Below are 13,904 nucleotides of genomic sequence, written 5' to 3' on the forward strand. Positions count from 1 at the left end.
TATGTCTCTGTATACAGGGAGATCCCCCTAGTGGTGGCTGCAGACAGGATCTTACCATGTATCTCTGTATACAGGGAGCTCCCTCTAGTGGTGGCTGCAGACAGGATCTTACCATGTATCTCTGTATACAGGGAGCTCCCTCTAGTGGTGGCTGCAGACAGGATCTTACCATGTATCTCTGTATACAGGGAGCTCCCTCTAGTGGTGGCTGCAGACAGAATCTTATCATGTATCTCTGTATACAGGGGGCTCCCCCTAGTGGTGACTGCAGACAGGATCTTATCATGTATCTCTGTATACAGGGAGCTCCTCTAGTGGTGGCTGCAGACAGGATCTTATCATGTATCTCTGTATACAGGGAGCTCCCCCTAGTGGTGGCTGCAGACAGGATCTTATCATGTATCTCTGTATACAGGGAGCTCCCCCTAGTGGTGGCTGCAGACAGGATCTTATCATGCATCTTTGTATACAGGGAGCTCCCACTAGTGGTGACTGCAGACAGGATCTTACCATGTATCTCTGTATACAGGGAGCTCCCTCTAGTGGTGGCTGCAGACAGGATCTTACCATGTATCTCTGTATACAGGGAGCTCCCACTAGTGGTGACTGCAGACAGGATCTTATCATGTGTCTCTGTATACAGGGAGATCCCCCTAGTGGTGGCTGCAGACAGGATCTTACCATGTATCTCTGTATACAGGGAGCTCCCTCTAGTGGTGGCTGCAGACAGGATCTTACCATGCATCTCTGTATACAGGGAACTCCCCCTAGTGGTGGCTGCAGACAGGATCTTATCATGCATCTCTGTATACAGGAAGCTCCCCCTAGTGGTGGCTGAAGACAGGATCTTATCATGTATCTCTGTATACAGGGAGCTCCCCCTAGTGGTGGCTGCAGACAGGATCTTATCATGTATCTCTGTATACAGGGAGCTCCCCCTAGTGGTGGCTGCAGACAGGATCTTATCATGTATCTCTGTATACAGGGAGCTCCCACTAGTGGTGACTGCAGACAGGATCTTATCATGTATCTCTGTATACAGGGAGCTCCCACTAGTGGTGACTGCAGACAGGATCTTATCATGTGTCTCTGTATACAGGGAGATCCCCCTAGTGGTGGCTGCAGACAGGATCTTACCATGTATCTCTGTATACAGGGAGCTCCCTCTAGTGGTGGCTGCAGACAGGATCTTACCATGTATCTCTGTATACAGGGAGCTCCCTCTAGTGGTGGCTGCAGACAGGATCTTACCATGTATCTCTGTATACAGGGAGCTCCCTCTAGTGGTGGCTGCAGACAGGATCTTACCATGTATCTCTGTATACAGGGAGCTCCCTCTAGTGGTGGCTGCAGACAGGATCTTATCATGTTTCTCTGTATACAGGGAGCTCCCCCTAGTGGTGGCTGCAGACAGGATCTTATCATGTATCTCTGTATACAGGACGCTCCCCCTAGTGGTGGCTGCAGACAGGATCTTATCATGTATCTTTGTATACAGGGAGCTCCCCCTAGTGGTGACTGCAGACAGGATCTTATCATGTATCTCTGTATACAGGGAGCTCCCCCTAGTGGTGACTGCAGACAGGATGTTATCATGTATCTCTGTATACAGGGAGCTCCCCCTAGTGGTGGCTGCAGACAGGATCTTATCATGTATCTCTGTATACAGGGAGCTCCCCCTAGTGGTGGCTGCAGACAGGATCTTATCATGTATCTTTGTATACAGGGAGCTCCCCCTAGTGGTGGCTGGAGGTAGACAATCTTTACATATAATTTCTCATCTATGGATGGAATTCATAGCTTTGTACCAGAAGAAGAATAGCAAGAAGTAAATTATACCCGGTATAAAGGTATATTAAGGAATTAGGGCAGTTGGTCCCTTTTATATAAAACCCATCTGACACATTGTTGCCGCATAAAATGTAAAACGCGTTGTCTTTATTGCTGTATTGGGGTTTTCAATTACTCGGATGTGCGGAGACCCCGCTGCTGCTGCTTCTACCAGGTGATACATCGTGACATCGTCCCATCTATGTAACAACCAAATGGATTTTTACATGAGATTTTATTCCAGGTTCAAATCTTCATTAAGGCAGAGTAATTTTTTTTTTTTTGTTCAGGGAGGCACCGGCAGCCGCGCTTGCACTTCCGGGCACTGGCAGCCGCGCTTGCACTTCCGGGCACTGGCAGCCGCGCTTGCACTTCCGGGCACCGCCGCGCATTGCCAAATTCCTGCTTAGGATCCTACATTTGGAGGTGGAGAAAACTCTTGAGCACTGAGATGGTCAGGCTCAGTGAAGTATCACCTGGAATCACCTGGTTGGGGCCGCATGTGTCCATTGCGGGAAAACCTTGCATTAATGCCACAATATGGAGACGAGGCCAGTGATTGGCTCGTTCACCTCTCAGTAGTCGTCTGCTGCCGTTTCTCACGTATCAGGCGTCACATGTGGGAACTGAATCTACTACTGGTCACGATGCCCGGTGAACGCTCCGACGGCCGTCCCTTTAATTCAGTGTTAGTGGATGAGCCACAGAAGAGAAGTCCATGTACAGAGTCTATCGGCTCGCAGGAGGCAGAGTCTCCCTTCAAGTCTTGAATTAGAGGGTTTGAGGGGAGTTTAGAGACCACCATAGTCCAGGGTGTAATGTCCATGGGGAGGGGGGAGGGGGGTATTTACAGATGGCTTTCTACAAGGCACAAAATCTACTATTCACATCCATGATTTCTGGATCATCCACGTTATATATAAATGCGTGGATTCTGCTTCATCTCCCAAAATGCACCAAAGTCCTGTGAGCCACCGATACGTGGCCCGATCACACGAGACCTGCAAAAGATCAAGAAAGTCAATAATATTAATAGCATCATACAGGAAACTCATTAGAATGTAAACCCTGAGCGCGGGGGGAGGGGGCTGCGGTGCCTCAGGGGCCTCATCCCTCTCCTCGGGGGGCATGAACTCCTCCCCGATGCACATCTCGCTAGTTCTCACCCAGTCTACTCCACTTTGTAAAAGGTGAGAGGAACTACTAAATTGACAACTATATAACCATGGGCGACTGTCAGCGCCATCTTCTGCTTACACAGCAGGCGCAGTTTGTTAGATAAAAAGAAGGGGTTAAGTTGACAGCTTGAAAGGAACACGGAAATAATCAGCCGCCATTCACCTGTGTTGTCCCGAGCCGTGGCCTCATACGTTTCCCAGAAGCTGTAAAGAAACAAGAGAGTAGTAGGGTGAAACAACATCACCAAGAACAGAGACAGGAAGACGACGCAACGTCACCGAGAACAGAGACACAACGCAACGTCACCGAGAACAGAGACAGGAAGACGACGCAACGTCACCGAGAACAGAGACAAAAGACGACGCAACGTCACCGAGAACAGAGACAGGAAGACGACACAACGTCACCAAGGACAGACAGGAAGAGGACGCAACGTCACCGAGAACAGAGACAGGAAGAGAACGCAATGTCACCGAGAACAGAGACAGGAAGAGAATGCAATGTCACCGAGAACAGAGAGACAACGCAACGTCACCGAGAACAGAGAAAGGAAGACAACGTAACGTCACTGAGAACAGAGACAGGAAGACGACGTAACGTCACAGAGAAAAGAGACAGAAGATGGCGCAATGTCACCGAGAACAGAGACAGGAAGACGACGCAACGTCACCGAGAACAGAGACAAGAAGATGACGTAACGTCACAGAGAAAAGAGACAGAAGACGGCGCAATGTCACCGAGAACAGAGACAGGAAGACAACGCAACATCTCTGAGAACAGAGACAGAAGACGACGCCATGTCAACGAGAACAGAGCAACGTCATTGAGAACAGAGACAGGAAGATGACGCAACGTCACAGAGAACAGAGACAGGAAGACGACGCAACGTCACCGAGGACAGAGACAGGAAGACGACGCAACGTCACAGAGGACAGAGACAGGAAGAGAACGCAATGTCACAGAGAACAGAGACAGGAAGAGAACGCAACATCACCGAGAACAGAGACAGGAAGAGAATGCAATGTCACCGAGAACAGAGAGAGACAACGCAACGTCACCGAGAACAGAGACAGGAAGACAACACAACATCACCGAGAACAGAGACAGGAAGACGACGTAACGTCACCGAGAACAGAGACAGGAAGACAACGCAACATCACCGAGAACAGAGACAGGAAGACAACGCAATGTCACCGAGAACAGAGACAGGAAGAGAATGCAATGTCACCGAGAACAGAGAGAGACAACGCAACGTCACCGAGAACAGAGACAGGAAGACAACGCAACATCACCGAGAACAGAGACAGGAAGACGACGTAACGTCACCGAGAACAGAGACAGGAAGACAACGCAACATCACCGAGAACAGAGACAGGAAGACGACGTAACGTCACCGAGAACAGAGACAGGAAGACAACGCAACATCACCGAGAACAGAGACAGGAAGACAACGCAATGTCACCGAGAACAGAGACAGGAAGAGAATGCAATGTCACCGAGAACAGAGAGAGACAACGCAACGTCACCGAGAACAGAGACAGGAAGACAACGCAACATCACCGAGAACAGAGACAGGAAGACGACGTAACGTCACCGAGAACAGAGACAGGAAGACAACGCAACATCACCGAGAACAGAGACAGGAAGACAACGCAACATCACCGAGAACAGAGACAGGAAGACAACGCAACATCACCGAGAACAGAGACAGGAAGACGACGTAACGTCACCGAGAACAGAGACAGGAAGACGACGTAACGTCACAGAGAAAAGAGACAGAAGATGGCGCAATGTCACCGAGAACAGAGACAGGAAGACGACGCAACGTCACCGAGAACAGAGACAGGAAGACGACGCAACGTCACCGAGAACAGAGACAGGAAGATGACGTAACGTCACAGAGAAAAGAGACAGAAGACGGCGCAATGTCACCGAGAACAGAGACAGGAAGACAACGCAACATCTCTGAGAACAGAGACAGAAGACGACGCCATGTCACCGAGAACAGAGCAACGTCATCGAGAACAGAGACAGGAAGATGACGCAAAGTCACCGAGAACAGAGACAGGAAGACGGCGCAACATCACCAAGACCAAAAGATGATAGGACTTCAAGACCACAAACAGGAAGACGACGCAACGTCACCGTGGAGGGAAGACGACACAACATCACCAAGGAGGGAAGACGAGGTAACGTCACAGAGGCGGGAAGACGACGCAACATCACAGAGGTGGGAAGACGACACAACGTCACAGTGCCCCGAGACAAGAAGGCAACACAACGTCACCAGAGAGAAGAAGACAACGTAATGTCACTGAGACAGGAAGATGATACAATGTAACAGACCAAATGTGAGAACTTAAAATGCAACCAAGACTGAAAGCTACAATGTGAGAAAGTCCAGATATGTAAAGATACAATGTAACTGAGAAAGGAAGATGCCACGTAACCGAGCCCAGAGACTGGAGGATACAATGTAGGTGACACTGGAGACAAAAGGAATAGAAGAAGGAGACCAGAAATGAAGATACAACCTCCAAGACAGGAAGACACCGTCCAACCGAAAGCAGAGTCACAGAGTTACTTATACCGGCGATAGAAAGATACAACATAAACCAGGCTGGAGACACGAGGATAAGAAACGGGATATAAAGGAACAATGTGACCAAGACCAGAACATACACAGTGTATACGATGACATCACTGGGGAGAGAGCAGTGTATATAATGACATCACAGGGGGCGGGTGCAGTGTATATAATGACATCACAGGGGGTGGGTGCAGTATATATAATGATATCACAGGGGGTGGGTGCAGTGTATATGATATCACAGGGGACGGGTGCAGTATATATAATGATATCACAGGGGGTGGGTGCAGTGTATATAATGATATCACAGGGGGTGGGTGCAGTGTATATAATGATATCACAGGGGGTGGGTGCAGTGTATATAATGATATCACAGGGGGTGGGTGCAGTGTATATAATGATATCACAGGGGTGGGTGCAGTGTATATAATGATATCACAGGGGGTGGGTGCAGTGTATATAATGATATCACAGGGGGTGGGTGCAGTGTATATAATGATATCACAGGGGGTGGGTGCAGTGTATATAATGATATCACAGGGGGTGGGTGCAGTGTATATAATGATATCACAGGGGGTGGGTGCAGTGTATATAATGATATCACAGGGGACGGGTGCAGTGTATATAATGACATCACAGGGGACGGGTGCAGTGTATATAATGACATCACAGGGGGTGGGTGCAGTGTATATAATGACATCACTGGGGGTGGGTGCAGTGTATATAATGATATCATTATATACACTGCACCCACCCCCAGTGATGTCATTATATACACTGCACCCACCCCCTGTGATATCATCATATACACTGCACCCGCCCCCTGTGATATCATTATATACACTGCACCCGCCCCCTGTGATATCATTATATACACTGCACCCACCCCCAGTGATGTCATTATATACACTGCACTCTCCCCTGTGATGTCATCATATACACTGCACCCGCCCCCTGTGATATCATTATATATACTGCACCCGCCCCCTGTGATATAATTATATACACTGCACCCACCCCCTGTGATATCATTATATATACTGCACCCGCCCCCTATGATATCACAGGGGGTGGGTGCAGTGTATATAATGACATCACAGGGGACAGGTGCAGTGTATATAATGATATCACAGGGGACGGGTGCAGTGTATATAATGATATAGGGGGCGGGTGCAGTGTATATAATGATATCACAGGGGGCGGGTGCAGTATATATAATGATATCACAGGGGGCGGGTGCAGTGTATATGATGATATCACAGGGGGCGGGTGCAGTGTATATAATGACATCACCAGGGGGCGGGTGCAGTGTATATGATGACATCACAGGGGGCGGGTGCAGTGTATATGATGATATCACAGGGGGCGGGTGCAGTGTATATGATGACATCACAGGGGGTGGGTGCAGTGTATATGATGACATCACAGGGGGCGGGTGCAGTGTATATGATGACATCACAGGGGGCGGGTGCAGTGTATATAATGATATCACAGGGGGCGGGTGCAGTGTATATAATGATATCACAGGGGGCGGGTGCAGTGTATATAATGATATCACAGGGGGCGGGTGCAGTGTATATAATGATATCACAGGGGGCGGGTGCAGTGTATATCATGATATCACAGGGGGTGGGTGCAGTGTATATCATGATATCACAGGGGGTGGGTGCAGTGTATATAATGATATCACAGGGGGTGGGTGCAGTATATATAATGATATCACAGGGGGTGGGTGCAGTGTATATGATGATATCACAGGGGGTGGGTGCAGTGTATATGATGATATCACAGGGGGTGGGTGCAGTGTATATAATGATATCACAGGGGACGGGTGCAATACATATAATGATATCACAGGGGGTGGGTGCAGTGTATATGATGATATCACAGGGGGCGGGTGCAGTGTATATAATGATATCACAGGGGGCGGGTGCAGTGTATATAATGATATCACAGGGGACGGGTGCAGTGTATATAATGATATCACAGGGGGCGGGTGCAGTATATATAATGATATCACAGGGGACGGGTGCAGTGTATATAATGATATCACAGGGGGCGGGTGCAGTGTATATGATGATATCACAGGGGGCGGGTGCAGTGTATATAATGATATCACAGGGGACGGGTGCAGTGTATATAATGATATCACAGGGGGTGGGTGCAGTATATATAATAATATCACAGGGGGCGGGTGCAGTGTATATGATGATATCACAGGGGGCAGGTGCAGTGTATGTAATGATATCACAGGGGGCGGGTGCAGTGTATATGATGACATCACAGGGGGCGGGTGCAGTGTATATGATGATATCATAGGGGGCGGGTGCAGTGTATATAATGATATCACAGGGGATGGGTGCAGTATATATAATGATATCACAGGGGGTGGGTGCAGTGTATATAATGATATCACAGGGGGCGGGTGCAGTATATATAATGATATCACAGGGGGCGGGTGCAGTGTATATGATGATATCACAGGGGGCGGGTGCAGTGTATATAATGATATCACAGGGGGCGGGTGCAGTATATATAATGATATCACAGGGGGCGGGTGCAGTGTATATGATGATATCACAGGGGGCGGGTGCAGTGTATATAATGATATCACAGGGGGTGGGTGCAGTATATATAATGATATCACAGGGGGTGGGTGCAGTGTATATAATGATATCACAGGGGGCGGGTGCAGTATATATAATGATATCACAGGGGGTGGGTGCAGTGTATATAATGATATCACAGGGGGTGGGTGCAGTGTATATGATGATATCACAGGGGGTGGGTGCAGTGTATATAATGATATCACAGGGGGCGGGTGCAGTGTATATAATGATATCACAGGGGGCGGGTGCAGTGTATATGATGATATCACAGGGGGCGGGTGCAGTGTATATAATGATATCACAGGGGGTGGGTGCAGTGTATATAATGATATCACAAAGGGCGGGTGCAGTATATATAATGATATCACAGGGGGTGGGTGCAGTGTATATAATGATATCACAGGGGGTGGGTGCAGTGTATATAATGATATCACAGGGGGTGGGTGCAGTATATATAATGATATCACAGGGGGTGGGTGCAGTGTATATAATGATATCACAGGGGGTGGGTGCAGTGTATATAATGATATCACAGGGGGTGGGTGCAGTGTATATAATGATATCACAGGGGGTGGGTGCAGTGTATATAATGATATCACAGGGGGTGGGTGCAGTGTATATAATGATATCACAGGGGGTGGGTGCAGTGTATATAATGATATCACAGGGGGTGGGTGCAGTGTATATAATGATATCACAGGGGGTGGGTGCAGTGTATATGATGATCTGAGCGGGGGCGGGTGCAGCATTTATGATGAGGTCACTTGTGGCATGTGGAGTCTATATAACGATATCGTTGGTGCAGTGATTGCTCTCAGCCCTGTGCAGTGTCCTTTATTACAGGTAATTTGCAGCACTTTGCCCCTTATGTTGCAGGCTGCTTTGCCGCAGTTCCCGGATTCTGCCCCGCGGCGGGGCACTTGCCCGTGTGGCTTGTGTCTTCCATTCGCTCCAGGTCGCAGGGTGTAGATTGGCGCGGTGCTGCTCGCTGCCCGGAGTCTCCCTGCATTACTGATTGCTCCGTTTAGGCTGCGATTAGGCCAAATCTAAGTCGTGTTTGAAGTGATGAAAGGGAGTGAAGATGAAACGAGGCTCCGTCTCCCCTCCGCCAGCCCCCCCTTCCACCAGCTGCCCTCCTCCGTTGGCTGCCCCCCTCCGCCGCACCCCCCCCACACTCCGCCGGCTCCCCCTCCGCCGCACCCCCCCCACACTCCACCGGCTCCCCCTCCGCCGCTCCCCCCCTCCGCCGCACCCCCCCCCCCCCTCCGCCGCTCCCCCCCCCCCTCCGCCGGCTCACCTGCTGCGCGCTCCTATCTTCCATCGCAGATACAGGCCGTCAATCACTTCGCAGCAATTCTTATCTCCAATGGAGACGTTAATCATCCTCGGCACAGGAGACCCACAACACTCATCATCCTTATAATGGGAGCCTCTCACACAATGCACAGGAATGATGCATAGATTTAAAGGGCCGGTAACCCTGATGTGCGTCGTCCTCCTTCTACCGCGCCCAGCAGCCGTTCTGAACTGGCAGAGCGGTAATTACACAACGATCAGACGCGGATTTACAGCAGAATCCGCTGCAGAATTCAGCCTTTCAGATGTTGGGCATTTGCAGTGTGACATGAGGCTGATCGTGTGCGGCTACAAAGCACGATATATCCAATAATGACGCCACTGACTTCATCTCAGCGGCCATGAGTGCAAACTTGTGCTAAACAGGAGAACATGTTCCCATTAATGTCAACAAGAGCCGGATTGTGGGGAGATTTCAGGTGCAGGATATATAATGACATCACTGGGGGCGGGTGCAGTGCAGATGATGACATCACCGGGGAGAGGTGCAGTCCAGATGATGACATCACCGGGGGGCGGGTGCAGTGTAAATCATGACATCACCAGGGGCGGGTGCAGTGTAGGAGATGACATCACCGGGGGGTGGGTGCAGTGTAGATCATGACATCACCAGGGGCAGGTGCAGTGCAGATGATGACATCACCAGGGGGAGGGTGCAGTGTAGATCATGACATCACCAGGGGGAGGGTGCAGTATATATGACGACATCACTGGGGGGCGGGTGCAGTGTAGGAGATGACATCACCGGGGGAGGGTGCAGTGTATATGACGACATCACTGGGGGGCGGGTGCAGTGTAGGAGATGACATCACCGGGGGCGGGTGCAGTGTAGATCATGACATCACTGGGGGAGGGTGTAGTGCAGATGATGACATCACTGGGGGAGGGTGCAGTGTAGAAGATGACATCACTGGGGGAGGGTGTAGTGTAGATGATGAGATCACCGGGGGTGGGTGCAGTGTAGAAGATGACATCACTGGGGGAGGGTGCAGTGTAGATGATGACATCATTGGGGGAGGGTGCAGTGTAGAAGATGACATCACTGGGGGAGGGTGTAGTGCAGATGATGACATCACTGGGGGAGGGTGCAGTGTAGAAGATGACATCACTGGGGGAGGGTGCAGTGTAGAAGATGACATCACTGGGGGAGGGTGTAGTGTAGAAGATGACATCACTGGGGGCGGGTGTAGTGTAGGAGATGACATCACCGGGGGCGGGTGCAGTGTAGATCATGACATCACTGGGGGGAGGGTGTAGTGTAGATGATGACATCACTGGGGGCGGGTGCAGTGTAGAAGATGAGATCACCAGGGGTGGGTGTAGTGTAGATGATGACATCACTGGGGGTGGGTGCAGTGTAGATGATGACATCACTGGGGGCGGGTGTAGTGTAGGAGATGACATCACCGGGGGCGGGTGTAGTGTAGAAGATGACATCACTGGGGGCGGGTGCAGTGTAGATGACATCAGTGGTTGCAGGCATATGTAGGTAGTCCTATCATGTACCCCTCTGTGACGGCAGCACTCACCGTGAGCGGGTCTGTGGTGAACGCCGCTATACTCCTCCTTATATCCGTCTCGCTCCCTCGTATAGGAATGAGGGAAAGGTTCCCAAAGGAGTCCAGCTGAGAACTCCGAGACCGCACCGCCGCCGCGCCCTGCTCTGGCCACAGGCTGCCACACTGCGGGCACACGGAGAAGACGCCATGACTACAATGTCACACCCTGCACTGATACATTGTGACACCGGGTATCACTGCAGCTGTGAGCAGAAGGAACAGTGCCCCCTGCTGACAGCCGAGACCCACCCCGGACCTCGGGGACATCAATAACAAACCTGGACAAACATGAACGAGGCGAACCACTGCCTCATCTCTCCCACCGATTCGCAACACAGATACCTGCGGAACAGAGAGAAGAGGTGAGAAAGAGCGAGAAAGAGAGAAAGAAAGAGATAGAGCGAGAAAGAGACAGAGGGATAGATAAAAAGAAAGAAAAAAAAGACAGGAAGAGAGAGAGAAACAGACGAAGAAAGAAAGATAGATAATAAAGAGATAGAGGGAAAGAGAGAAAGAGAAAGAGAGAGAAAGAAAGAGGGATAGAGACAGACACAAAGAAAGAGATAATAAAGAGGGAGATAGACAAAGAAAGTCAGAGACAGACAAAAAAAGTCAGAGACAGATGATAGAAGGATACAGTGCGGAAAATAAGTATTGGACCCTCTGCAGATTTTGCAGTTTCCCCCCTGCACAGAATGGAGAGATCTGTGATTATTATCATAGGACACTTCACCTGTAAAAGAATAAAATCCAGAGAATCCCAGTGTAGGATTCATAAATAATTTTAATTTTATTGCATGAAATAAGTATTTTATCACCGACCGACCAGCAGGATTTCTGCTCTCACAGATCTGGTATTTTTCTCCTCCTCTGCACTCATTACCTGGATTTATTGCCCCTGTGTGACCTCGTCACCTGTATAATAGACCCCTGTCCACACACTCAATCACACTCCAACCTCTCCCCCATGGCCAACACCAAAGAGCTGTCTAAGGGCACCAGGGACACAACTGTAGACCTGCACATGCTGGGATGGGCTGCAGGACAATAGGCAAGCAGCTTGGTGAGAAGACAACAACTGTTGATGGAATTATTAGAAAGTGGAAGAAACACAAAATGACTGTCAATCTTACTCGTTCTGGGGCTCCATGGAGGATCTCGCTTCGTGGGGTAAGGACGATTCTGAGTAAGGTCAGGAATCCGCCCAGAATACACGGGAGGACATGGTCAATGACCTGAAGAGAGCTGGGACCACAGTCTCAAAGATTACCATTAGTAACATACTATACCATGTCATAGATTAAAATCCTGTAGGTCACACAAGGTCCCCCTGCTCACTCCAGCACATGTCCAGGCCTGTATGAAGTTTCCCAATGACCATCTGGATGATCCAGAGGAGACAAGGGAGAAGGTCATTGGTCACAGGAGACCAAAATAGAACTTTTTGGTATCAAATCCACTCGCCGGGTTTGGAGGAAGAAGGATGAGTGCAATGACAAGAACATCGTCCCAACCGTGAAGCGGGGGGGGGGGGGGGCTCGAAACAATTAACATTAGGGGGCAGAAAAGCAAAAGGTGACAGGACAACTGCAGCATATTGAAGGGAAGATGGATGGGGTCATGTATAGACAGATTTTGACCAACAACCTCCTTCCCTCAGTAAGAGCATTGAAGATGGGTCATGGCTGAATCTTCCAGCATGTCAATGATCCAAACCACACAGCCAGGGGCAACCAAGGAGTGACTCCGTAAGAAGGATTTCAAGGTCATGGTTTGGCCTCGCCAGTCTCCAGACCTGAACCCAAGAGAAAATCTGTGGAGAAGCTGAAACTCAATGTTAGCCGGTAACTGCCCCGAAACCTGAGTGATCTGGAGAAGAGCTGTAAGGAGGAAAGACCTGGAGAAGATCTGTAAGGAGGAAAGACCTGAAAGATCTGGAGAAGATCTGTATGGAGGGGTGACCTGTGAGATCTGGAGAAGATCTGTATGGAGGAGTGACCTGTGAGATCTGGAGAAGATCTGTATGGAGGAGTGACCTAAAAGATCTGGAGAAGATCTGTATGGAGGAGTGACCTGAAAGATATGGAGAAGATCTGTATGGAGGAGCGACGTGAGAGATCTGGAGAAGATCTGTATGGAGGAGTGACCTGAAAGATCTGGAGATCTGTATGGAGGAGTGATCTGAAAGATCTGGAGAAGATCTGTATGGAGGAGTGATCTGAGAGATCTGGAGAAGATATGTATGGAGGAGCGACCTGAAAGATCTGGAGTAGATCTGTATGGAGGAGTGACCTGAAAGATCTGGAGTAGATCTGTATGGAGGAGTGACCTGAAAGATCTGGAGAAGATCTGTATGGAGGAGTGACCTGAAAGATCTGGGGAAGATCTGTATGGAGGAGTGATCTGAGAGATCTGGAGAGGATCTGTATGGAGGAGTGACCGAGAAGATCTGGGGAAGATCTGTATGGAGGAGTGACCTGAAAGATCTGGGGAAGATCTGTATGGAGGAGTGACCTGAAAGATCTGGGGAAGACCTGTATGGAGGAGTGACCTGAAAGATATGGAGAAGATCTGTATGGAGGAGCGACGTGAGAGATCTGGAGAAGATCTGTATGGAGGAGTGACCTGAGAGATCTGGAGAAGATCTGTATGGAGGAGTGACCTGAAAGATCTGGAGAAGATCTGTATGGAGGAGTGATCTGAGAGATCTGGAGAAGATCTGTATGGAGGAGTGACCTGAGAGATCTGGAGAAGATCTGTATGGAGGAGTGACTGGGAAGA

General features: G+C 49.6%; 1 protein-coding gene across 1 annotated transcript in view; it reads right to left on the reverse strand.

Moving 5' to 3' along the window:
* Positions 1 to 2,046: 2,046 nt before the first annotated feature.
* ARAP1 (ArfGAP with RhoGAP domain, ankyrin repeat and PH domain 1) overlaps positions 2,047 to 13,904 on the reverse strand; it is a 182,279-nt gene continuing 170,421 nt past the window's right edge. Inside the window, 3 exon segments of the mRNA XM_075337654.1 lie at positions 2,047 to 2,831; positions 11,094 to 11,246; positions 11,402 to 11,465. Coding sequence (XP_075193769.1) covers positions 2,715 to 2,831; positions 11,094 to 11,246; positions 11,402 to 11,465 — 334 coding nt within the window. The 3' untranslated portion in view covers positions 2,047 to 2,714.

The sequence above is a fragment of the Anomaloglossus baeobatrachus genome, chromosome 2 (genome assembly GCF_048569485.1).
Source record: "Anomaloglossus baeobatrachus isolate aAnoBae1 chromosome 2, aAnoBae1.hap1, whole genome shotgun sequence".
Classification (NCBI taxonomy): Eukaryota; Metazoa; Chordata; class Amphibia; order Anura; family Aromobatidae; genus Anomaloglossus; species Anomaloglossus baeobatrachus.